This window comes from Pleurodeles waltl, chromosome 4_2, assembly GCF_031143425.1.
Source record: "Pleurodeles waltl isolate 20211129_DDA chromosome 4_2, aPleWal1.hap1.20221129, whole genome shotgun sequence".
In the NCBI taxonomy this organism is placed as follows: domain Eukaryota; kingdom Metazoa; phylum Chordata; class Amphibia; order Caudata; family Salamandridae; genus Pleurodeles; species Pleurodeles waltl.
Window position 1 is genome coordinate 926,829,130 of NC_090443.1, and position 27,915 is coordinate 926,857,044.

A 27,915-nucleotide genomic window follows, 5' to 3' on the forward strand; every position below is an offset into this window, starting at 1 on the left:
TTTTTAAACTAGAAATTGGATGTTCCATCCTGCTTGCTTTTTAAAAAAAAAATTTTTTTATTTGAAATAGGCTTTTATTGATTTTTGGCACTGACAAATGTATAAGGGCCACATAACTAACCAACAGTACAATCCTTAGCGAACAAATTCCCTCATTGCCCAAGCACAAAGCTAATGTGAAATAGTACATATCTACTTCATGATGTAGGTCTAGACTGGCAGATTCTGTGTCAAGACTGAGCTAAACCATAGCATTAATATGCTATTTGAGCTAACGGCTGACCCTGTGCTTATTTACCTCGATGAGCAGGTTGCAACAAAATAGCCAAGGGCACACTGACAAGAGACCCACCCAAATCCCCTACATATCTGCTCCTCGATGACTGCATAACCATGTTGTGGTCTGAGGGTGTCCTGGGAAGATATTCAACCCAATAATGCTGTGAAGCAAATTGTTAAGCATATTGCGGCTTCCTCTGCCTCTTACATTATTTGGGATTTGAAATCTGGTTTGCAGTCACTTTGGTATTGTGTAGAGCAGGAACGAAGAGCAAGGGGAATTACCTTTGTGGCGATTAGAATAAACTTGGTTCTTAGTTCATACTTTGCATCCTTCCCCCTCCCCAAAACCATTCCTTGCTTTAATCTTGAATATTGTTTGAAAGAAACAAACAAAAAAACAGCAAACATATAGGACTTAGGTGTGATGATGCATGGTGAGGTGGTATCTGAGCATGAGGAGTGATGTGCTTGTTGTGGGGGAAGGAGGAGAGTAGTTCCTTCCCAAAGTTTTTGGGCACATTGCTTTGCTCACCAACACACTTAAGCTGGCAGTCCATCTCTCCTTCAGGCCCCCAGACCCCAGCAAACATGGTACAAAAAAACAAATCCACAAGTCCGTCTAATTTTTTTTGGTTAAGGCTTACCAGACACTAGAATAAAAAAAAAAAATCAATGAGATGCACCTTAACGAGCCACTGACTTCTGTGAGATTGTAGGCCTGCATTCGAGTTATAGGCAGTCTGTTGTGGAGGTTTGCTTTATTGCCACTAGTCAGTCAGATTGGTCCTAACAGTGCCTTGTTCTAATTGAAATGAAAATTGGTAAAATCTACTGCATCATCAAATTAGATGGACTCCCATTTCAACCATTAAGAATTCATTTATCGGTTGAGACCGCTGTGAATGCCTACAATGCCAATAATAGCTTTGTATACCCCATACTTGGTCCTGGGAATGCTGGCACCCCAGTGTCCCTTCTTTCTGTGTTTGAACACAAATCCAACTTTTTCTGGTACACATGCAGAGCATTTTATTTGAAAGAAACAAAGGCCACCTTCTAAAAATGTTCACGTATTTGGAAAACAATTTTGCCCACTCTGCTCCTCATGCTCTTTATTACTAAGAACACAACCAAATCACCGGTCATTCTGTTTTAGCACATTAGTGTCAAAGGGTGCGAAGAGGACCAAGATCAATTTGAAAAATGTTAGCCTTTATCATCTACATCATTTAGATGTTCTTAATTTGTTCACTTGTCTGATTATGCTCCTGAACATGGGACCTCCTTTAAACGTTATCTCAAAGAAAGTGAGTTAGGTTTGGCACCTAAATTAGACTAAAACCTCTAGTATGCACTGACTTGACTGTTATTTAGCCGTTGTGTTTGTGGCAAACATTGGTGGTGTGTGACATGGCTCCAGTATGTTGCATTAGTTTTATGACTGGTTATAGCTGTCCCAATTTTCTTGTTGTTCTTTTGTTTAGGGTACTTTCTGAGACTGGGAGTTTCCTCATTGTGCTCTACTCACAAACACACAAAGATCCTGAATTTTATGAATGCCTTCCTTGCAGTGGTAATAAAGAGTTATGTTTCCAGCTTTTGAACTGCAGTGAGTCCTTGCACCTGTACAAGGTAAGTTTAATTGTAGTTGGATGTTGCTTTTTTCCCCCCCCCCCTTGAGTTCGATGTTAAAGTACTAGCTTTAATTTGCACCTGAGCAGAAGACACAAATTTACTCCTAGGGAACCAGGTGTTTGTTTTGTAACTATAAAACACACACATAGCTCACTATGTAATCTTAGTCACTATATCTGCTGTTTTCCAGACCAGGTTCTCAGCAAAATGATTTTGTGAAGCTTGACTTTCTAGGTCATTGAGCCTTTGGGAAGATCATGGTCACTGTGGGCCCGAGGACTGTAAAGGTTTACTGTGCATGGACTTTTTCTATTCTTTTACTCTGAGTACTGCATACAGTATTCAGAGTAACAGAATTCAAAACAATATTCAGAGTAACAGAATTCAGTGTTTGAGATGATGTAAAACACCTTACTAGTAAGCTTTGAGACGACATGGCACACTGTGAGCCAGATGCGTGTTCTGTAATTTGATTCCCCATATTTATCAGATTTCTGACACAGTGGGAAATTGTCATCTTCAGTGTTTTCCTCAAATTGTTTGGGGCCACACAACAGTGGGCAGGTGTCTGCTAGGTTACTCTCCTCTAAATTGTTGATTGAAACTTAAGAATTTTCCCTGCATATTTTGCATTGACTAATATGCCATACTATTAAAAATGTAATGGAATTGAACAGCTGCTTGTCAAATAGTTCTTGTCAGGACTGTAGGCCTTCAGGGAAAAGGATGGCGCATTCTCATAATATTGGTTGCAGCAGTCGAAATCCCTCTGTCTTTATAGCTGTGGTTCGAGTGTTTAGTGAAACCTTGTGCCATCTGAAGGAATGACTTAAACTAGTCTGCTAACCAACCCCTATACTTACATGGGTTCAAACATTTGCAGCCTAATTTTTGAATGCTTTACTAAGCTAATTGAAATCCTGTGCATAGTTATCAGCGGTATGAGCATAAGCCAACACCAGTCCGTGCTGCTGCTAAGCATCACACAGCTTGGGATCTGCAGCATTATAGCATCGTTCATGGTCTCTGCACCTTGTTGCAACCAAGGTTGGGATCTTGCTTAGGCTTGTTGAAGCAGAAACTGAAGTATGTATGCTTGCGCTTAGGCAATAGTCTGAATTGTCTGGTGTACTAGCAGTGCTTTAGACGTGGTGGGTGGAGATACCCAGGGGTATATATTATGTCAGTTGTCTGCAAAAAATGTTTTCACTCTTAAAATCTGGGGGGTATAGAGCAACAGAGGATGAAAAGTCTGAGCGCACAGTTGTGGGTGTTGGGCATTTGCATTTATCTTGCTACAGAGAGCTCCACCTGTCCGTTATAGACCGCATTGTATACAGTACTACACAGTCAGCCTTTGCTTGTGATTAGATGGCTTTCTTATCTGCCTCAATTATGGGCTTTTTAGGTCTTGCCTACCAGACAGGGTTTAGCTCTCAATAGGTGAAAGCCTCTTGTTCAGACTTACAGTGGGCTTACAGAGCTCACTTGTTGCTTACCATTGGTTTGCTTTGTCGCTCCCCTTTGCTTACTTTGTGTCATGAACATTCTTGTTTCGGGCTCACCACTTTCCTTGCATGCCGTGTAATGTAAAAATTTGACTTGCGAGTACCTGGTAATCCACCTACTCCTGGCTGCATGCACTGACCATTTGTCGTGGGGTATAGGTCTGTGGTGAGGAAGTAGAGATAGGGGGTTGAAGGTTATGGACTGTTTCAGGGGTAACACTTATTTACTCAATGGTTTTGTCATTTTCAGAAATAGCTAAATTAAAGGTCTCATCGTGGAACAAATAAGGTTTGGAGATATCTTGAAGATGTTTATTTCTTGTGGACCAGTCACATCATCAGCAGCCTTATAACCCACTGGTGGTCCTAAATAAATTAGGGAGGAAAGCTGTGCTTCAGTGCCGTAGGTCATTAAAAGATCTTTTAGAGGAACATTTTTGTTCTGATGCCCCTTTAGAAGCACCCAACACAGATTAAAAGGACAAGTGAGAGGCCAGCTGCGGAAGAATGAATACTCATATCACGGCACCTGGAGGAGCAGGGGGTTCTAGAACCTCAATCTTCGGGTGTCAACATTAAACAACCCATGCCACTGGTTGTATGCACCTTTGCTCATCGACAGGAAGTGAAAAGGAGCAGTTATCTTAATGCAATAACAAATTAAATTGCTAATGTCATTTAGTGCAGTCAATAATTAGAAATGTGTATGAATTAGTTTTATTTTTCAATTTCTTACGTTTTCATCATTTATTCAATAAAAAATAGTCTTTTTAAGCATCAGCATTAGAAATGAATAAAATTATATAAAAGATTACAATATTTCTTGTAATTACAGTTCATATTATAATACAGCAAGCGTGTTCTGTAATTAAATTATTTTCGGATGAGTATAAGATGTCAGTTGAGATACCCAATAATGATTTCTGATGAGGGAATCGATGCACAAGAATAAAGCCTTTGCACATCAAGCTGGACAGTATTCTCAGCTATAAATCATCAACAGCAGCAAGTAGTCTAAGCAACCTCCATGAAGAGATGTATAATTTCAGGAATCTCAGATGTGTCCCCAGCAAAAGCGAGTGAGAGTAGTCCCCTCCAAGAGAAAAGCTTGAAGGAAAAAAAACCCTACTGTGCTCTAGCAAACTACACTAATATAAATACAACTTTCTGGATGGTAAGTGTCCCTTTTCCCTTCCCCTGTTTACCTGGGAAGAGGTAAACACCCCCTTGTCTCACATCTGCCCAATGGGCTTTAGAAGTTAATCCTTAAAGTTAAATCAGCCACGTTTTGTGGTTGAGCCGGTTGAATTATCCTTCCTGCTGAATCACCTCCTGGTGAGGACCTCACTATCAGTTGTCTAAATCAAAACAAGTAGCGCTTCACTAGCTAACAGAAGGCTTCTGGAAACATGCAATGCATCTGCAGCAAAAGTGGAGAAAAACATCTTGCACAGCGAACAACTCGATGTGAAAAACACGTATTTTAATGTTATTGAATTATTTTCAGTTAATATGGTATCAATAGTTAGGATAACTTAAGTCAGTAAATTATTTCTTTCATATTCTTATAATGCCTAAATATGATTGTTCACTACAAATTTGCATTCAAGTTTTGTTTTCACATACTTTTTGCACTTTTTCAGTTGTGTGTGAAAGAAGAATCTTTACAAATAAATTCTACAATATGGTTTCCGTGGTGTGAAACCTAAAAACATTCATCATAGCACGTTCCTCCAAAGTATATGAACGTTTTTCCTTTTTTTTAAATCAGATATTAGCTTTTCAGCTTAGACCCCTGCCCCTCCACCTGGTGGTGTTTCTATACTGTTTTTCTTTTTTTTCTTTTTTATTATTATTAAAAGAGCCCATGATGTTACCCAGCCTTACTAAATTCTATATTCTTGTGAGATCAGAAACTCAATTACATCCAGCTCAGAAAAATGTCAACAATTTCTGTTGCACCAATTTGACTGGTGCAGGAAGCCGGCTCTTTATATAGTATACCAAAATGAGGTATACTGTGTAAAGGGTGGGGGAATTCCCTTGAGTGGACAGGGGCTTGCTTTAGCAGTTCCAAGTTGCTCTCTTAGGGGTAGTGTGGTCAAGGAACCTCAGGCTTATCAGAGTCAATAAATGATACCTACAACTCAATAAGGAGTTCCACACCAATTTACAAAAATAACAAGTGACTTTGTATTGATTATGGTGCCTAAATATATATAATCAGGCAAGTATGTTTTGCAATAGAAATTACCATAGACTTGTAAAGTCGACATGGTTCACTTGTCTAAAGCTCCAATGTTTCTCAATGGGAAAGAAAACATGTGGCAAACAGGCACGCCACAATTTACAGGACCATTCTTCCAGACATAAGGTGAGTATGGGGCAGAGTCTTGGGCCACACAAGCTGGTCACCTCGGTCGCCACTGGGGCAGCCGAGTGCACTTCAGTGTGGGGTACCTCATCGAAGTGGATGGGGATCGGTCTGGTCAGAAGGATGCTGCAGGTGGGGACTAAGGGACCAGTCTGGGTGAATTACCAAGTGTGTTAAGGTCTTTCGCTGCTCAGAGACATAGGGACGCCAATGGTCCTCTTCTTAGTCTGGGACAGCCCATTGCAGAGACTTCTTGGACAATCCAGATTCTGTCACTGGGGGCTGTCACAATAGAGGGGGGCCTGCAGAAAGCAGCTGCAGGTGTGGACTGGGGGTCCATTCTGACCTAACAGACCAATCTGCTCAGGTGTTGAGTCTCTGGGATCAAGGGACACCAGTGGTCCTCTTCTCTGTCCGGGCTCGGCAGATGGAGAGGTGCAGTGGACTGCCAGGTTTCAATCACTGGAGGCAGTCGTGATAGAAGGGAGGTCTGCACAATGAGGCTGAAGGCATCTGCTGGAAAGTTGCATTGGGAAGACCCACAATCAAGTGATTTTAACAGATGATTCCTCATGTCTAATTGAAAAGGTGATCGCCTTAAGGAGAGACCATGATCTTCGATAGCTCAGTGAGTCAACATGTTTCTTGTCAATTGAAGTCACTAATGATCTTGAAGCAATTCTTCAGGACCTATTTTTCCTAATCTACAGAGTGATTGGAATCCTGACTGTTTCCAGGTATTACCAATCACAAGTAACAAAAAATGAAATACAATACATTAATATCTCAATGTAGTTAAAACCGACCCATAGCACAAAAGATCATACATAACTCAAATGGTGTATCACGAGCGGCAATAACCAATGTCATGAAAAGTGCAGCATGCATAACGTTGCAATAAAATGCCACTCTTGGTGTATGTACAACAAACACTGAAACACAAGAGAGACGTCTAGAAAACAATTAAAATCACCATACTAGAACCAAAAGGTTTTTGTTGCAGGGACTCACAGTTGTAAGTAGGTTTCAAGCATATGTATCAAATGTACTTTGTTTAGGGTTTGCAGTTAAAACAGTTTACAAGTACACTTTTCAGTTTTAAAAGTTGACAGTGCAATTTCTCATAGGAATCAATGCAGTCCTAGGGGAGGAAAACTGTTAGCCCACTTAACAGGTAAATACTTGACTTATAGTCTGTCTTTGGGAGTTGGAATGTCCATAGGTCAAAATTCAAGCTGACCTCAAAAGTGCACCACCAGCAACACAGGGCTGGGTGCAGAGGTAAAAGTTGGTGTCAGGTTTTCAATGGAATCCTATGAGGACTGGGGGCAATTGGAAGAAAACAGGTTTCGGGTAAGTACCCGCAGTTTCAGGACACAGGCTTGGGTTTTTTAGGTCAGCACCAGGGGGGCCACAGGTCAGCACCAAACACACAGGTCAGCACCAAACACACAGCCCAGCAGCACAGGGGACGCTGGGTGCAGGGTGCAAACACAGCGTTGGGCGCCCAATGCTTTTCAATCGGGGAACCCTGGGGGTCACAGAGATGCTGCAGGCTGGGTCCAGGGAGTCAGTTCTGGAAAACCAAGGGCTGTACAAGGAGGAGAGGTGCCCGTTGGAACATTGATCAGATACCTTAAGGCCAGGGGGCTGTGAGTGCAGGGGTACGTTTGGGCATCGGGAATATTTGTCAGATCCAGTTGCGGTCAGTGGGGTCCTCTGGATTTAGGCTGCAGGCGTCGTCATGTTGGCCAGGAGGGGGTTAACCCGGGGTGGACTCTAGGTCAGAATTGCCTAGGGACCCGTCTCTGGACTGGTGGGCCACCTGGACATGGGCCATGGGTGTCTGGTGCAGAGTAGGCAGGGCTTGCGGTTCTGGAGTCTTTTCGGAGGGTTTCTTCTGGACAGGGCCACTGTCCTTGGGAGTGCTTGGTCCTCTGCTGGGCTGGCAGTCCTCTGGGGATTGCCTTTTTGTAGCAGGAGTCTTGAAGCTGCAGACCAGCCGGTAGGGCTGTGGTAAGTCAGTTGTCATCTGGAGTCTTCGCTGCTGGGGTTGTCTCTTCAGTCCTTCTTTCTTGAGGTCACCAGGAATCTGAAGAGCAAGGTTCAGGAGTGCCCCTAAATACTAGATTTAGGGGTGTTGCAGGGGTCAGCGGGCAGTAGCCAATGGCTACTCTCCCCGAGGTTGGCTACACCCTTCCTGTGCCCACGCCCTTTGGGGAGAGGACATTCCTATCCCTATTGGCCCCTCTCCTCCAAAACAAGATGGAGGATTCTACAAGGGGGGGGGGGGAAGCGAGCTGTTATCTACACTAGCTGGAGTACCCTGGGGCACTGTAACAGGAGGCCTGAGCCTTTGAGGCTCACCACCAAGAATTGCGCTTCCTGCAGGTGGGTTGGTGTGAAACACATCCACCCAGAGAAGACTTTATTCCTGACCTCGGAGCGCACAAAGACTCTCATCCCTTGGGGTCAGAAACTTGTCAGTGGCTGACTGGCACTGACCAGTCAGCCCTACACTGGAGGGTTGGGTAAAATACCAGGGGAATCTCCAAGATCACCCTCTCTGTGCATTTTACAATAAATCCAACACTGGCATCAGTGTTGTTTTATTGTGCTGAGGAGTTTGATACCAAACTTCCCAGACTTCAGTAGAGCCATTATGGAGCTGTGGAGTTCGTACTGACCATCTCCCAGCCCATGTACTTAATATGGCCACACTGCACTTACTATGTCTAAGAATGGACTTAGACACTGTAGGGGCATATTGGCTGCTGCTGTTGGCTGGCACCCTGTACTACTGATTCAGTTAACTACATGAGTTTTGTTCTCTTGCCTTGGCATCTCTTAATTTATCGAATGTCTCCTTACTTTTTGGCCCCTTACCTGGGAACCAATACCAGCAGTTGGATTTCTTATGTTAGACACGCACAACATTATATTGTATTTATGTACTAAACTCCTTGGTGGTTATAGCCTTTTCCTAAATACACCTGGTTAGGCTACTAGCTTCAGCTCCTCATTTTGGTTGGCCAGCAACCATCCAATCCCATGGTTTAGCTGTCCTCTTTGTGGCTATGCTTGGGTTCTTTAGCCCCTTGCTTTGTCTCCACACCATTTATGTTGTGGTGCCATGAGTGCCATTCCAAGATGGCATCCTTCTTTCAAAACAATGCACTTTCTTTAGTGGCTGAACTGGAACACTATGAATTTTAATTTGTTTGTTTTTCTGTGTCCCGTGGGGTAACTCCCTGCAGACTATTTCCATGAACCGCAGTTGCCATGAGTGGTCCTGGCCTGCCCATTCGTTTTATTGCAGGTTACACAGTACTAGCTTGTCTCCGCCTTACTATCAATATGGTGCCTGGAGTACTCGCGCCTTTGACTGCAGACAAGCCCTAGTAGTTCAGCACACTGCGGCGCCTCCACCTGAAGGCAAGCGGCTGCGTTGTAATGCTGGTACTTAATGGCAGACCTCACTCACACTCCTCCACCTCTGAGGAAGCAGAGACTGGGAAGGTCTGCCTGTAGACGCTGCACTGCATTCCTGTAAGCATTGGTACTTGAATTTCTCCAACAGGACTCATAAGAGCCATCTTGAGCGCTCCCAAGGTTAGGAGCCCTCTTTCTTGCTTGCTATCTTCCCACTTGTCTCTCGTAGTACGCTAATTAGCATTTGCTCTGCCTTCACTCGAGGAGACGTTACCAGTACCCAAATAGGGCTAGTTACTCCTTGTAGATACTGTGTATGTTACCTGTGCGATGTAGGTTTCTCCAAATTTGTTGTGCGTATTTTATGGTGTTTTTCATTGTTTCCTAGACGTCTCTTGTGTTTCAGTGTTTGCACATACACTAAGAGTGGCATGTTAATGCAACGTTGCGCATGCCGCACCTTTCTTGACATGCTTATTCCTACTTGTGATATGCAATTTCCTTCATGATCTTTTACTTAAAAGGTTGGGTTTTTTCCCAATACAATAAGGTATTAATTTATACCAATTTTTGTTACATGTGGTTGGTACTCCCCGGAAACACGTAAGTGAAGATCCCAACCACGGTATAGTGTAGGAGAAATAGGTCCTGAAGAATTGCTTCAAGATCATCAGTGACTTTTGTTGTCAAGAAACATGTTGATCTACTGAGTTATCGAAGATCATTGTCTCTCCTGATATTTATTTATTAATTAATTAATTAGACAGGCGGACTCATTTATTAAAATCCCTCTGAAGACCACATGTTTTATTTTAGCACAGACCTTATTTCATACATATACATTTTCCACACCAATCTAAACTAACAGCCCCACTCTTAAACTTCACATACTGCATTATATATAATATATCTCTGGCAAAGAGCCTAACCAATGTGGAGCATGCCTAATGATGAAGCATGACAACCTTCTGGGCTCATGAGGGATCAGATCCTGCCCGATTCCTCAGCTCATAAATGGACCGATTTAATTAAACTGCATCTTTTCTGTATAAGGAACTGCATACCCTTGTTGTGACATCTTTTCTAATTAGGAGCACGTATGCTGGAATTATAAGCGCTCCTGGTCCCATGCTATTCATATAGTTTTCAGGGAATGTCCAAGCTAACTTTATGGACATGAACTTTGATGGCACCTGTCTCTTCGGAGAAAAAGCACTCTCTGCACTAGAGCACTTCAAGGATTCTTGTGCTATGGCCAGGTCCTTGGCCTTGTGGCTATGGTAGTGGTGCCCAGCCACGTCAGTTACCATTCTGCACATGCTGCCCAGCCTCTGCATGGCCGGGGATGTGGGATCCATTTCCCTTGTGGATCAGGGAGCCAGCAGTCAGGCAAGCTCACAGCTCCACGCCCCAGTCCCCCCAGCAGCTACCTCCAATCCTTCCTAGTGTGTCTCTTCCCCCCAAGGGGCCCGTTGGAGGCAGGATTCACCATCAACTGCTCGGCTGGCAATCTTCACGTCAGACAGGTGAGTTTTGCAGATACTCAAGGGGCTACTCCCTCCCCTCCCTTGGAGACTACCACTCCCTCTATGCCACCATTGTAAGATCGGATGATGGATGATCACTTGGCACTTCTAAGAGAGGAAGTTACGGTGCTGTTGGTCAAGGTAGCTATAGAGAGGTTTCCTGTGCCAGAAGTAGGTCTTGGTTGCTATTCCTGCTACTTTCTGATACCCAAAAAGACAAGCCCCCCCCCCTCCCTTATCCTAGACATTTGGTCTTTTAATCTCTTCCTCAAGAAGTTCAAAATGCTGACTTGCTCAGGTTCTTTCTGTCACGAAGCCAGGAGACTGGATTGTAGCTGTGGACTTGTAGGACACTTATTTCCATATTCCCATCCTGACTTTCAGTTCACTCTACCTCACCACCCCAAACGCCAACCCCCCACTCCCAAAAACGTTTGGCCTTACCAGCGCCCCTCGGGTGTTCGCTAAGGTGATGGTGGTGGCCTCAGCTTGCCTACGCAGGTCAGGGTTCCCCCCACCCCCACCACCACCACCACCACCACCACCACCACCACCACCTCAAGGACTGGCTGTTGAAGGTGGGTTTGCCCCAGGCTGTCATCTTCTACCTCCACACTATGGCAAACCGCCTGCATTCGTTCTGCGAAAGGTAGTGCTGGTGTTCATGGACAACACCACTGCCGTGTAGTACTGCAACAAAGATTGCACCTCTCGATTTTGTTGTAACATCATCAGGGCATTTTCCTGGTGGCTCAACATCTGGCGGGCCAACAATGCTTAATCACGAATGGCATCTCTTTCCAGAGATAGCGCAAGGTCTGTTTCAGCAATGAGGCGAGGCTTGGTTAGATCTGTTCATCTCCTGTTTGCCTCTGCAGAGAATGCACAATGTCAGCAGTATTATACTCTGGAGTTTCCAAGGCTGCAATTGCTCTGCTACGCTTTTTGCCTTGAGTGGAACTCATGCCTCCTATATGCCTTTCCGCCCATACTACTTCTGCCCAGATTTCTCAAGAGGATTAATAACTGGGCCCAGGTCATCCATGTGGTTCAGGACTGGACACGAAGAGTGTGGTATCCTGAGCATGGTCATCGATCCTCCAATCAGGCTGCTGCTTCAGGAGCATTTTTCTTCGCAGCAGGGAAGGGTTCTCCACCCAGAGATAGCAAGTCGCTGCTTTCTTGCTTGGAGATTGAGCAGTGGAAGTTGACAGCTTTTGAACTTTTGCCCGAAGTCTGTAACTTTATCTTGGCAGTGAGGCGTCCTTCCACCAAAATGGTATGCGCCTGCAGGAATTTCACATCATGATGCATAGACAAGTCTGAGACCCTTTATGCCCCCTCTCTGAGGTCCTATTGTTTATCCTGTTTCGGGCCCAGCAGGGCTCTGCTCTGGGCATTCAAAGGTTATCTTTCTGTGATTTCTGCTTTTTTGTGGTTGCTTGATCAAGTTTTCCTTGTTGAAGTCTCCAATTGTGAATAGGTTCCTTAAAGGCCTTACTCATGCTTTCTCCATCTCCATTCATTATGCCCCAATTGGATTTGAATTTGGTTTTCACATTTGATGTGTGCTCCTTTCGAGCCTCTCCACAATTGTCCTCTCAGGCTTTTCACTTTGAAATCCGCCTTCCTTGTAGCCATTACATCTGCCCACAGGATGGGTGAGCTGCAGGCATTGCCATAGAAGCTTCCCTACCTTTCCATTTATCCTGACAAAGTGGTGCTTCTCACTAGGGTCCCTTTTTTGCCAAAAGTAGTTACACCCTTTCATGTAGGGCAATACATCACCTTGCCTACTTTTTATGCACCCCCACATACTTCTAAGGAAGTAAGGAAATTCCATTGCCTCGACCCAGAAAGAGTGTTGCCATTCTACCTTTGCCGTAGTGGTCAGTGCTCTTAATGGCTTTGCAGTTCTGGCTTGGAAAGTCCTCAAAGGAAACTGAAGTCAGTGCTGGGGTTGGTGCATATACAGCACTCGTAACGTCATATTGGCCGCGGACACTGCTGGCCAAGCATGCGGAGCTGATCGACACCACCTAACGGCTCGCAGTGGTGCTGCTTGAAAAAAGTCTCCAGATCCAGACTGGTGTCTGGGGAAATTCTAAGGTAAGGAATCTGCAGATGGATATTGTCGTTACCAAATAAGGCGTTACCGAATGTAAACAACTTACCGTTTTTGGGAAAGATCTGCCACTGGGGACCTGGGTAACAGGAACCCAGTGCCCTTTCAGTCAAAATTGCATCATTTACCAGGCAAAAATTGGGGGTGACAATGTCAAAAAGGGGCACTTTCCTGGAAATTAATCTGGTGTGAGCCAAATTTATAAAATGTGATTTCCAAAATGAAAAAAAACCACAAAGGATTATGTGCATAAACTTGTGACCAGTAATAAACTAAACCTGCTCAACATCTTATTACAAATGGGTTTCAATGTTTATTCTGTTTCATGTTTTCAGAACGCTGATGTCTCCTGTAAAACGCCAATCCAATTTGAGCTAAGCGCAGCAACACAGAGTGTAGAAATTGAATTTTTTAATGGAATTTCCAAAGATGTTTCACCGTAAGTGTACCATATTTTTACAGATTACATGTATATACTAGCCAACCTTTTCAGGACCAGCGTAGCAACAGCTTTACTTTTTTCAATAGTTTTAATTCATTTCTTAAATAAAATTATAGATGTATAGAGGGGATTTGGGTCAGCCTTCTTCATCCATTGTTCTGTTTGAATAGGATTCGTATTTTGCTTCCTTCCACTATAGCATAAGCATGAGGCACAAGGTCTTCCCAACTTCAGTCATTGGCTCTTTTGCACCTTCAGTGATAGCATTTTGCGTGGTCATATGTATACGTTCTCCTAAATAGAAGTGCTCTGGTGTTTTGTGGAGTGTGTTTTTAGTTCCATTCTTTATTCTTTTATTTATATTTATTCTTCTTTGAATGTTTTCAGGTTATAGTAATTCAGAGTTATACTACCTTTTCTCATCATCAATCATACTTTTGTGTGACTGGTATTAAAAATAAAAAGGGTTTTCTATACCTGTTTTAGGTATAGTTGCCAGCTTAAAGCACCTGTGCTGTTCCTTTAAAACTAAATGCAATGACCTTTTTATATTTTGAATATCCTGGTGCAAGCAAATTGCCATCACATTTAGGAGGTGGCACATATTCTGTTTCTTTTTGTTTTCTTATTTTTGTGTAATACGCTTGCAATAAAAGAAAAAACAACCATAGCACCATCTTGTTAAGGTAACCTGCTGACGTAGTCACTCTTCGAGTTTCTTTCATTTTATTACATTCCATTTTGTAAAATTTCAAGTTTCCAATGCACTGGATAGCCTAGTGTGTTCTGCTAATAAGCCCCGGTTTCAGGCCTCCTAGATGTCTGCATTACATTGGCAAGAGAAAAAGTAAAAGTTGGTTTGCATTTTTAGTCCTTCAGCCCTTTGTGTACTACTTACATATTATTTTGGTACCACTAGCTGTAGCATGCAATAAACAGGAAGGGACAGGGAGGAAAGTGGTGAGTTATGGGAATATATAGCCCCAGTATTTCCATATCTCCATAGTCTTGCAAAGTTAAGAATGCTACATGCTTATTGGAGTGTTTTTACACAGTTGTATCTTGATCTAGCAAAAAGATAAGTAAAGGTATTATGTTCAACCAGCCGCTATTCAAGAATTGCTTTAAAGCAGCATACCAAACTATTAATCTGCGGGCTCCGATGCAGGATATTAATGGACTCTTGACATGGTTATTGTCATTTCCTCAGACTTGAAATTCTTAAAATGAAGACTGCTTTCCTTGTCTTCATTACTTCCCCCCACGAGACAGTTACTCCTGACAGCATTGGGGTTTTCCCCTTTTTTTAAATTTTTTTTTTTATTGTAAAGCAAGACAACATTAATCATAGAAATAAAGGGAAAAAAACAGAAAACCCTATCAATACTGTCAGAGAGAACTGAGTATTGCATCCTATACATAAGAAAAAGGATGCCAGCCTGGGGCAAGCAAAGAACATATGGATAACCTCAGCCGTGTCAGCCCCACATTAGTTGAATTTACCATCTGAGCCTCCCCATTTAGAGACTTTAGCTGGTGTGTAAATATAAATTAAAAGCTGTTTTAAAGTGCTGACACTTCAAACTAGCTGTCAGGAGGACCGCATCAGCCATCTCCAGTGATTCTTCCAGCCAGAGAGCCCCATTTCTCATTCTGGAGTGCAAGATAGTCTTTCCAAATGTCAGTTAATAGTTCGTATAATGCACCTATTGAAGACCTACGTCTTATAAAGGAAGTTTTCCAAAGGAGAAAATCGATTTTCTTCGATAAAGGAAGTTGCGTAGTTGTAAATACTTAATAATAAAAAAAAGATACATACATATATGTATATATATATATATGTATGTATGTATATGTGTGTGTGTATGTATGTATATGTGTGTGTGTGTGTGTATATATATGTATATGTATGTATGTATATATATATATATATATATATATATATATATATATATATATATATATATAGCTTAGGAAGATCATACTGTGCCCGCAAATCTGAGAATGAGCTGGGATTACTCCTACAGGTCGCCCAACATGGTTATGCCTTTCTGCCTCCATCCGTTCATAACACCACCCTGAAAGACAGAAGGCAAAAAAAACGATCTTCCCGCGATTCAGCCAGTGCCTGACCTGACCCCATATGTTGCTTTTGCGGCCTTCAGCCTAGTTTTCTTGAGATAGCTTGGCTCCAATATTCTGACAAGACAACCTTTTGCCACCTAACCCATAGCCATTTGCATAAATCGTGGGGGAGTCTGATGGCCCAAGCCCTGCCTCTCCCGTGATCAAAATACCCATATGCTGTAAAGCACTTGCCACATAAATAAAGTTGGGAACTGGCCACACGACCACCGAAATGTTCTATACCTCATGGCCATTCTGGGTCTAGAATATTTCCATTAAAAAAATTGCTGGCTATAGCGTCCAGCTTAACTAGCCCTACCCTGCTGATTTCCAAACGAACAGTGCGGAAAAAATGCAGTACTTTGGGGAGAATATTCATGTTAAAAAAATTGCAGCTCCCCAAGAGTGAAAGATTTCAATGATGTATCCTGCCCAAATTAGTTTTAACTTTGCCCAACAGCAGGGCTAAGTTCATTGCCACTAAGTGATCTACCGCCGCAGTGACTCAGACCCCTAAATAGACAGCCTCTTCTACCACCTGGTAATTCCCCCCCTCCATCCTGATCTTGTCTGAGCAGAAGATCTGAGTTTTATCTGGATTCAGTTTATAACCAGAATAGATCCCAAATACATTGGCCAACCTTTTTGATTTCTAACACTGTGGTAACTGGGTCTGCTGTCACCACAGCCACATCGTCAGCATATGTGAATACCTTTATAATCGACACCCTGCAGCACAAAATTGGCTGTATTTGTGAAGCATTGCTAAAAAGGGGTCAATTTAGAGTGCCAAAAGTAGTGGAGAGCAGACACACCCCTGCCTTGTGCCCATGGAGATGGGTATCATGTTTGATTCCAAACCAATTGCGCAGATGTGTGCATAAGGCTATAAAGCTTTAACTGACTCAGGTAAGTTCGCCACACCTCCTTCCACTTGAAGGCAGCCTAGAGGAATATCTATGAAACACGATCAAATGCTTTTTCTGCATCAATTAGTATTAAACCTACTGGCGCCTGTTGTGCCTTTGCAAAATCAAACATAATAAATCTCCTAATGTGATCTACAGTCCCCCTACATGGGATGAATCCATGCTGCCTATTAGATACTATAGGGGGGTTTACATATCCCAGTCTAGAGGCTAACGTTTTTGCATAGATTTTCCCATCACAGTTCAGGAGGGAGATAGGCCTATAGGATCTAGGAGAAAGCGGTTGATTATTTTTTCTTAAACATCACTATGGTCACAGCCTGCCAGGAGGGTGGGGTTTGCCCTTTCTGCACTGCCAAAAAAACTTCCATGTCCTTCTGAAGTTCGGGGAAAACAAACTATAAAACTCCAGCGGGAGAGCATCAGGACCAGGGGCAGGTTAGACATAGCGTCCTCTGTCTCTTCCATCAGAAATGAGGATTCCAGTTTATTATAATCCTCCTTGGTCACCCTACTTGTGGCCAGCGCCCCCCAGTAACTCCCCATATCTATATTTCTGGGATCCTGCATCCTCTGCATACAGATCCTCATAGAAAGTCCTGAAGACTTCCAGAATCTGTGCTGGAGTCTTGCGCACCTGCTTCGAAGCATTCTATTTGGCCTTTATGTGCCCACCGACTGCCTTTTGCCTAATTCGATTGGCCAAATGTCTTCCTGTAGTTTCCCCGTACTTGTTGCATTCTGATCGGCACACCTGGTATCAAGCAGCGATCACCTTATTAAGGTGACAGTTAATTTAGGCTTTTGTGGCTGCAATTTCTTCTTGTGCTGGCCTAACTTCTCTACCGGCCGCAATAGCACAGATCAGCTTACCCTCTGCGAGCCTAAGTTTTTGGCACAAACTCCTCCTTTCAGCTTCCTTCTGTTTCTGCAGATGCAGACTAAAACATAGGGTTTCCCCTCTAATGCTAGCCTTTAATGCATCCCAAATCATGCCAGGAGAAGCAGTGTCTCTATTATTAGCTAGGAAGTCGGTCAGCAAGCTGGGCATATGGTCAAGGTATAATGGTTCTACTAATATTTTATCAAATGACCAGACTGCAGAGCCTGAAAAAGCCGGCCACTAGGTTTCTAAAGGCAAGGGATTCTGATCTAATAGTATTCTGGGAGAGATCTATTTCCGCTTTTGCTGATAGTGCTGCAGAGACAAAGAAATAGTCCAAGCGAACCAACTTGTAATCGGGGGAAACAAGTAATAGGTGTATCCTGGTTCTGGGGCCTTTAACTTTTCCCAGACATCAATAGGGCCGTGATCTATTACTAACCTTCTTAATGCCATTGAATACCTTGTGTTTCCGGCCTTGATAATTACCAGGGCCAGATAGGCCTTTATTAACTTCAAGATTAATGTTAAAATCTCCACAAAGTACTGAAGGGAGTGGCCACAGGAACAACTCTACATTTACTGTATCTAATACCTCTGCCTCATCCATGTTTAACCCATACACAGTTCAGAGAGTAAAACTTTTAGAATCTAAAGTACACTCCTGTAGGATCCAAAAACCGGCTTTATCCCCCAAAATACGGCCAACCGAACTGCCTAACTTCTGGGTCAAAACTGTCACATCACGAGTCGATGCACCCTGTTGGGTACAGGCTAAGAGAGTCAACCCCAGGTTTCCAATCAACGAGCCAAGGTCCCACCTCGTACCCACTCAGAGAATTCCCTTCTTTGAAGCTGCAAAAGATACTGCTGCATTCAAGACCTCCCCTCGCCATAGTGAGTCTAGGTGTTCAGCATATGATCCTGCTGTTTCAAAATCAATCTTGGATTGCAGTGAGGATGGTGTGAGGCTTGTATTACTTTAGCCTCATGCATCCTCCTTAGCCCACATGCCAGATGGCATTTTCTAGCCCTAGAGTGGAAATCTGTCTTTCAGTGGGCCTTGTATCAGAGCTGCCTCTCCAACTCTGACCAGATCTCAGAGGATGTATCCCTGTGGTTGCAGACAAGTGCCAAATTGGACTGCGGCAGGTCACTCTCTCTCTCTCTCTCTGCCATCTAGGTTTCACTGCTGTGACCGATGCATTACCACTTGGTTGAGGTCAGAGGTTGGAGGGAGCATCATCTAGGAGAGGTGGGATCAGAGGCCTTCTGTCTCTGGCAGAGAACCAACTCCACATCACACTTAATCTTCAGATGACCCATTGGGCCGTGAAAGCCTTCCTTCCAGACATCAAGGGGAGGTTGGTGCATGTCTTCACGTGCAATACGACCACCATGTGGTACTACAGCAAATAAGGAGAAATGTGCTCCTTGATCCTGTACCAAGAAGCCCTACTTCTCTGTTGGTGGCTGGACCAGCAGCACATCCTTCTGATACTGATAATAATGCCATCTGGCATAATCTCTGAAGGCCAAAGCATACATGCTCAGAGGGCTTTGGTTGTTCGATCGTAAGTGGCAGCTCCATTTCTGGGTGGCAAGGAGTATCTTTGATCAGTGGGAGCATACCCATTATAGAACAGTTTACCATTGTGCACGAGTGCCCTGGCACCTATTCTCATAACTGAGGAATCTTCAGTTAGAAGTATCCATCAGTTACTTGCCTTCAATAAAGCGGTTTATTGTGGTTCTCTGTCTAATCGCAGATTGTTCACTGACCTCCAAGTTCCTTGTCCTGTGTAGTGGATTTCTGAACATCATAAACTTCTAAGGTAGACTTTGGCACGTTTTCACCTGCAGTACGTTTGAAATGCTTCACATTGGAGGCCTCTGAAGCAGAAAGATTAAGAAACTGGCATCAACATGCAACTGGCACTTTTATGCAGCTCTTCTCCCTTCCTTTTGGGGTGCTATGGATTTGCATAGAGCCACAGTGCCACCTATCAGTTTGTGGGAGGATTGCCTGAAAACTCTCCAGATTCAGTCTGGCACCTGAAGATGTAAAAGGTGAGGAATCTACGGTTCGAGTATCCGCAGAGAAAACGTTGACTGTTATGTCATTTGTTGCTCTCAGTACAACAAATAAAGATATGTTTTGTGGAGTCGGACTGACTGCGCACTGCTCCGTGAAGCCTGTGATTTTCTAATGCATGTTTAAATTTTACAAGATGACGGCAGAAGCATTCTGGGAGCGTGCCAAGCAGCTGGGAGATAGGTCTTGACGGTAACAAATAAAATCATTCTTCTGTTTTTAACGTTCAGGATTAGATCATGTTCTACCCTCGAGTTAAAATTCATGTACGTACCTAGGAGTTTTATATGGTTTTGTCGAAGTTAGTGCAAGCATCTAATGAGTCATTACACAAGTGAGAGCAACTTTTTTGATGGCGAAAGGTGAGCTAACACTGACTAGCTTGCACTTCTTTTGGGAATCTTCAGAGACATTGTGGTGCACAGGACCTTATCGAAATTCCTATCCAAATGTGATTCAGAATTTTATATTAACTGTATAATATCCTTACAAGTTGTACCAGTAAAACATTTAACTCCAGTGAAAGGGGCACTGCAGACACTATGTAAAATGATATCTTATTTGGAAAGAACTAAATGCTTCGGAGCAACAGATGAGGTTTATCTTGGTATGACAGATATTCAGGAAGGTAAAGTTGTAGAATCGAGGCTTTAAGAGGGGTTATTTAATGCATAATAGTTTCCTTCAGTATTAACATTTCAGCGCATAGGCAACATACCGTACCAGAGGCACAACAGCTTTTCTCACCCACTCGCAAGTGGGAAGGCACAAGTGGGGTGAATATCACTGAATAGTAGAGATGGATGAGACAAAGTTTGAGCCAGGCCCAGCCCGAGGTGCTTTTGGAACTTCCAGCGCATAACGCGCTAACCCTGCAAGTTGCTTCTGCCTCCTACTCTACCTTTATGTGACATTACTTGGAACTGAGGAAACCAGTTATAATCTTGGTGTCTGCTCGGGTTCCTTGACTGTGAATGTGGGCGAATGACCTAATCTCCCTGTGCCTTTCAAAAATGAACGTGATCTTTCGTAATGTAACTGGTGCTCGCGTAAGCACTTCAATACCTTTGAAAGCAAGTTTGTGCTATATGAAAAAAATGCACATAGAGGTGAAAATAAAGCATTTACATGAAAAGGACATACACATCGATACCCATTAAGTGGCTGATTGTGCAAAGTGAAACAGAAAACCTGGATAAATCGCGGCCTACTGCTTAAATTGTATGTTCTTAAGCAAATATTTTATTTCAGCAAGACTCCTTTATCTTAACTTTAAAATATGTGAGTTTATACAAAACCTATTGTGTTTGATTTAATATTCTGTAATGATGTTATATAACAATCAGGGTCATGTATAGGGTTTACCTGACCACTACATTGCTCTTAGCTCACTAATGGTTCATGGTGACCTGTGTGGCTCTTGCCAGGTTGTTTTACCCACAATCCATTGCAGACCTCACAATTTGACTAAACACATTTTTCTCACATTTCTATGATGGAAAGTTCTGGAATCTGCACAGAGCCACAAACATCCTTCCACCCAGCATTCTCCTAAGTCTTCTGATGAAAATGGTACCTCACATGTGTAGGCTTGGTGCCTATGATAGGAAATGGCCCAAAATGCACCATGAATGCATTAATTTGTCTATGCAGAACTGGCCCTTTTTTTGCAGAGGGTTGCTGTGGTATTTAGTTTCTAGCTCAACCAGCACCTAGGAAAACCTAGCAAACCTGTACATTTAAAAAAAAAAAAAAAAAAAAAAGACCCCTAGGGAAATTCAGGGAGGATGACTTGTGTAGCCTCCACCCCAATATTTAGCCAGAATCCCTTGCAAATCTTAACGTCTAAAAAACATTTACCTCACATTTCTGTGTTGAAAAGTGGAGGGTGTCAGATGGGTAATTGCCCCCAGCTGACACCCCCTCCTTTTCTTAGATGGACGGGGGGTAGAAAGACTGTTTCCCTTTTTGGGTAAGGGAGCATGGACATGCCGGCGTTGGGCATCCCCCACTGATACCAAAAAAAAAAGTAATCACTGGTTTCCAGTGGCCTTTCCGTCCCCTCCCTCCATGGGGCACATAGGGCTAATGAAGGCAGTTTTCCTAATTTGGCGGGGGGCACGGGCGAAGGGTAGGTAGGGTGCATTGCCTTGCACCTGCTTTGCAGCCTCTGCCGATAGAAATAAAGTAATACCAGTGAATAAGGGTAGGGTACTGGGCATGGGATGTATGTAAACATATTTGTATAGTACTTCCTAGGTGTAGCAAAATGAATGCATGGCAGGTATTGGTGTAGGGACAGTGCACTCAAAATGTGGGTAATTGGCTTAATGTGCGCCCAGCGGGTCCCAAGAATGTGGTGTATATTTTTCCAAGACATGGGTGACGGCCACACACTGCCCCAGATCAAAGGCCCTCGCAGCTGAGGCACTACTAGATGTAATGCCAGTCTCACCAGCAGCTAAAAGTGAGTGGTTTGTGGCAGCCATGCACATAACTGTTAGACCTGGCATCCTTGGTGTGGTCTCCCCTAAGTTTTTTTTTTTTTTTTGTTTGTTTTTTTGTGTGTCTGCTTCCCTGGTTGTTGCTATGTGATAGACTCTGTTTTTGCTGTTTTGTTACTCTGGTCACTTTACCACTGCTGACAAGTGCTAAAGTGCAAGTGCTCCCTATGTGAAATTGTATGAGTAGTTGGCTTTTCCCTAATTGGCATATTTGACTTACTAGTAAGTCCCTTATAACGTGCACTAGAGGTGCCTGGGGCCTGTAAATCAAATGCTGCTTGTGTGCCTGCAGCACTGATTGTGACACTCACATAAGTAACCCTTTAGCCATGTCTCAGGCCTGCAACTGCAGTGTTTGTGTGCAGTTTTAAACTGCCAATTCTACTTGGCAAGTGTACCCACTTACCAGGCCCAAACCTTCCTTTTTTATACATGTAAGACACCCCTAAGGTAGGCCCTAGGTAGCTCCGTTGGCAGGGTGCAGTGTATGTTTAAGGTGGGACATGTACTTATGTATTTTACATGCCCTAACAGTGAAATACTGTCAAATTCTGCTTCCACTGTTGCAGGGCCTATCTCTCTCCCATAGGTTAACATGGAGGCTACCTTTTAAATGTCCTTAAAGTTCAGTTTCCCTTTTAGAGCAGGTATTCAAAAATACATCTGTTAGTGAAGTAGGGTTTGATTGTTATTTTGAAAGTGCCACTTTTAGAAAGTAGACATTGTCTTGCTTAATCCATTCTGTGACTCTACCTGTTTGTGGATTCCCTGTCTGGGTCAAACGGACAGTTGGGCTGTTTGTGAATCTCCTCTAGACTGTGACACAAAGGGAGGTGGGGGTGTGGCCTGCATGTCCTGATGAGCCACCTGGGCTGGAATTGTGGGGGGGGGGGGGGGGGGAGGGGGGAAGGGGGAGTGGTTACTTAAACCTAAATGGGCTGTGCCTGCCCTCACACAATGCAGTCTCCAACCCCCTGGTGTGTATCTGGGGCCTGACCTGGGCAAGGCAGGATCCTGTAAGTAACAGAGACTTTTCTTTTGAAGTTTGCCTACTTCAAAGGCAGATAGGGATACAAGTATTTGACCCAAAACCCCAGATTTTTAGATCACTTGTGGATTCATGAGGACCCTCTGCCAAGACGAAGAAGCTTAAGAGCCGAGGAGGAGTGAGACCAGACTTTGTTGTCCATTCCTGCTTGAGAAGAAGCTCCAAGGGCTTGGACTGAGCTTGCCCCCTCTTTTTGAAGTCTCAGGGCCATCAAAGACTTCCTCTGCCAGCACCTGAACTCTCTCTGCTGAGATTCCTGGCCTGCCAAGTTGTGTCCCACCTAGACTCTAGGCCCTTGAGAGGTGAAGTTTGCAGAACAAGGATTGAAATCCACGCACAGAACACGGTGTGGGGAAATGTAGGACACACCTCGTGCAATACGGCTGAAAAACGATGCGCCACCCGCTTCGCTTTGCTTCACCTGCATTGCGGCTGGGAGATCTTCGCATCGTGGCTGGAGAAACGACACAACACCCTCTTGCTGCACAGTTTTCTTACATCATGCAACCGTATTCAATCAATCAATAGATTTATAAAGCGCGCTATGTACCCGTTAGGGTTTCGAGGCGCTGGCGTGGGGGGGGAGGGGGGTGCTGCTGCTATCGTCTTGAGGAGTCTCCTGAAGGTGAGGAGGTCCTGGGTCTGGCGTAGTGAGGTGGGGAGAGAGTTCCAGGTCTTGGCGGCGAGGTAGGAGAAGGATCTGCCGCCAGAGGTCTTGCGCTGGATTTGGGGGACGATGGCGAGGGCAAGGTTGGCAGAGCGTAGTTGACGTGAGGGAACGTAGAAGTTAAGTCTGGAGTTCAGGTAGGTGGGTCCGGTGTTGTGTAGTGCCTTGTGTGCGTGGGTGAGGAGTTGAAAGGTGATCCTCTTGTCCACGGGGAGCCAGTGGAGGTCCTTCAGGTGGGGGGATATGTGACACCGGCGGGGTATGTCGAGGATCAGGTGGGCGGATGCGTTCTGGATGCGTTGGAGTCGTTTGATGTCTTTTGTTGGGATGCCTGTGTAGAGTGCGTTGCCGTAGTCGAGTCTGCTACTGACGAGGGCTTGGGTCACCGTCTTTCTGGTTCCTGTTGGAATCCACTTGAAGATCCTGCGGAGCATGCGGAGGGTGTTAAAACAGGAAGAGGAGACAGCGTTGACCTGTTTGGACATGGTGAGAGCGGAGTCGAGGATGAAGCCGAGGTTTCGTGCGTGGCTGGCTGGGGTGGGTGGGGGGCCAAGGGTGGTGGGCCACCAAGAGTCGTTCCAGGCCGAGGGGGTGCTCCCGAGGATGAGGACTTCCGTCTTGTCGGAGTTAAGTTTCAGGAGGCTGTTGCTCATCCACTCGGCGATGGATTTCAGACCCTCGTGGAGGTTGGTTTTGGCGGTGAGAGGATCTTTGGTCAGGGAGAGGACGAGCTGGGTGTCGTCGGCGTAGGAGATGATGCTGAGGTTGTGTTGGCGGGCCAGTTGTGCGAGGGGCCAGTTGTATTTCTCACACATCGTCGCTGGCCGTCAATCATTGTGAACCTGCGTGGATCCGAGATGCCCTGTGCGGAAATCGACACATCACAATCTTGTGAGGGAGAAAAATGACACATCGCCGACCCGACTGGATAAGAAAATGACACACGGCCTCACTTGCGAGCAAGAAATTGACGCATCGCTGACTTTTGGACGAACGCTCGTGCTGCTTTATTTTTGATGCAAACCAGGTACTTTGAGTAAAATCAATGTTTAAATTGTTTTCTATGGAGTAAGACTCCTATTCTTTCTTGTGTATGTTGGAATTTTGTCGTTTTGGTCTTGTTTGATTTAGATAAATATTACCTATTTTTCTTGGTGTGGTGTCCATTTTGTAGTGTTGTCACTGTATTACTGTGTGTGTTGGTACAAATACTTTACACATTGCGTCTGAGTTAAGCCTTTCTGCTCATGACAAGCTACCAAGGGGTGAGCGGGCGTTAACGGTTAACCAGGTGTGCCCCTCCTTTCCCCTGACTAGAGTTAGGGTCCTTGCTTGGAAAGGGGATAGCCTGACTACTATCAACCAAAGACCCCACTTCTAACAAAGACATTCTGATTTCTAAGGGAAATCGCGTACTAACAGATTTCATTCTTTTCTCTGTTAAATTCATCTCACACATGGAAAGACAAACAGAAGCAGGAATTGGTTCAATACATTTTATTGAATAAACTGCTTTCTAGATAAAATAGCATGTACTGCAATGATTAGGATGATAAAACATAATAGCAATGGGGTGACGAGGAAAGTGAAACATAGGAAAAGTCCCACCAAAGTGTCAGAATGCTATGGGTTGGAATTCCTAACTACGCTACTAAGGTGCTACTAGAGCATAGCAGTGTTGGACCTAATTCTTCCTTCAGGATCCCTAGGAAGACACCATCTCCCATACCTGGATATGGTAGTACTGAAGAGGGCTGTTGGTCTACTGTGAGTCCTCTTCTGGAAGGGCGGAAAAGATGTCAAATCTCAGCAAACAGCTGCAGTGAAGTGACAGCATGCAGTGGCAGTTTTTCTGGCTGGAACTCTCCCTCTAACATATAGGGGCAGAGGCATGATTTGTAATAAAACAGGTGGTGTTCTGAGAAACCTACTCTAACGAAGGAACACTTATGTTTCTTGTGAAATAACAGATTGCGGTGTTTCACTTTATAGTGACAACATATTGGATACGGCCTTGAGCAAAGCACAGAACAAGAATGTCAGTAAAAGGAATGAAAACAGTTTCTGTGCTAAAAGCGTATGAGATAAAGGAAAATTAAAAATCACAGCCAAAGAGCTTCTGTTAAGAAAATAAAAAAGAATAAAATGAATTGTTACTAGGTTAAAGGGCACAAGCTGCAGGCCTATGGCTAAAATAACGTGTCCGTAAAAAAGCTGCTAAAATAACCTCACGACTCCAGGGTCCGAGGCTTCCGCCCAGACCCTTAAATATACATTGCAAAAGTGTCTAAAAAGAGCAAAAGAAACCTCTGAAAACCTACCTACAATAAAACTCAAGTCAAAGGGTAGTTATAAAGAGGTAACGCAAATCTCTGAAAATTGTAATTTACTTGAATTTATGCAATATCTCCCTTCCAGTGTCCTGCTCAGAACTTCACACAAGATGGTCTATCCACAAATGACATTAGATTACAACTGATCTCATTGGTGACCTCACCGAAGCCTTCAAATGATTTATACATCTTTTGACTGCTAGAGTATAACAAAGTTTTTGTTCAATATATTCTCTTTACCGGGCAGAGTATACTATTAAATAATGTGGTGGTAATATTCTTTTATGTTGAACTATTTTGAATGACCTTAGCTAATGAGCATGCTTTACGGACTATGTAGTATTGCTCTGGGCCCAATGCCCGTCCAAAGGATAAGTGGTGTTGAGTTCTGGGCTATTTGAAGACCAGAGCTTTCATTCACTGTAAAGCTAGATGTTGAAGTTAGTGAACTGTGTGGTGAAGGGATGTTCAACCGTTCATTGATTGTATCCAAGTCTATGGTGAGATGATATGTAATCATAGATCACTAGCATCACTTGGTTTTACTTCGTATTGGTTAGAGACAGAAGTCAAATCATACCGTGGTCCAATTATGTTAGTTTTAATTCTGTTCCTAATCTTTAGTCTCAAACAGAGATCATCCCCAAACAAAGTGTCAGCAAGTGATCATGACTCTGGAGTAGAAGATGAAGACTTTTCTCCGCGGCCAACACCTAGCCCTCACCCGGCAAGCCAACAGGTAATGCTTTGCTACTACTAATACAGGGGAGTACTAGATTTTAAGGCTGCCACGTGGGAAGCAACATGTATACTGTGCAAACCGTTCTCAAATAGTTTTGTCTTCAGGAGTTTGAATTGCTTTGCAATGTGTATTGTAGGCCCTCTTGGGAAGGACAACTGAGTTGGAGGTAAGAGAGTTACATGCCACTCTAGCATTTGTGGCTGTATATGCATAGCTAATACTACAGTTTCTTGGGGGGCACAGACATTTGCAGTTTGTCTATTTTTTTAAAAAAATGTAAACATGTGGTCTTGTGCTTTTCATGGGGCGTTGTACTCACAGTTCTCGGAGTAGTCTTTCTCAGAGGACTGAACTTTGACATCGGGACCATCTTTTGATTGTTGTCGGATCCTCTGCATGTGGAAGTGTCTTTAGTCCCCCAAATGGGGCTAGGTCATAACTAAAATAGATACAGTCTATTAAACTTCTATGGTCTTTCACCAATGAAATATTAAAGTTGGGAATAAATTAGAGGGAAAGGACACTGAAAGGATCTGATGAACACTTGAGGACCACGCCAAAACTTGGAGCCTACTTGGAGATACTGGAAGGGGGGTCGTTTAAGAGAATCTCACATGGAGTCTGTCCATGCGCAATGTACATCGAGAGGAGGGGGTCATACTGCATCTTTTGACTTGAGAACCTTCTTTGGAAAAAACTTGCAAACACTAGATGGCAGGAGTAGGTTAAGCATATGACTCTACAGCACTACATTCTACGAACAGAATATAATTTCCTATATATATATATATATATATATATATATATATATATATATATATATATATATATATATATATATATATATATATATATATATATTACTGTCTTACAGGGTACATCATGCCATTACATTATATATCCATCACAAATCACTGGGAGGCCGCTGGCAAACACAGACATGGGTGGTAGTCACATAAGGTTCAGTTTTAGTTTTGCTCTAAAAAAAAAAAAAAAAAAAAAAGTGTTTAGATTCTCCACTTTGGATCTTTCACTGCGTATACATGATTGCCCATCTAACAACATCTGAGTTTATTTCCTTCATGTTATCATGGCCTGCATAAGAATGTCCCCCATAATTTTAAGGAGAATTGCAGAATGCCCCACATCTCACATCCACCATCCCAATCATGCACCTCTGTGTGAGCTCTATATTAAATAATCTTATTCATTATGCTCTGCACCTGGACACCACTGCTAAAAACTGCACCCCAAACAGCTCCT

At 43.6% G+C, this 27,915-nt stretch overlaps 1 protein-coding gene across 2 annotated transcripts in view; it reads left to right on the plus strand.

Moving 5' to 3' along the window:
- Window positions 1-27,915, plus strand: part of STIL (STIL centriolar assembly protein) — a 159,869-nt gene that overhangs the window by 69,981 nt on the left and 61,973 nt on the right. For both annotated transcript variants that reach the window (XM_069232712.1, XM_069232713.1), the window contains exons 9-11: window positions 1,767-1,914; window positions 13,218-13,321; window positions 26,535-26,649. In XM_069232712.1, coding sequence (XP_069088813.1) covers window positions 1,767-1,914; window positions 13,218-13,321; window positions 26,535-26,649 — 367 coding nt within the window. The remainder of the gene's footprint in view (window positions 1-1,766; window positions 1,915-13,217; window positions 13,322-26,534; window positions 26,650-27,915) is intronic.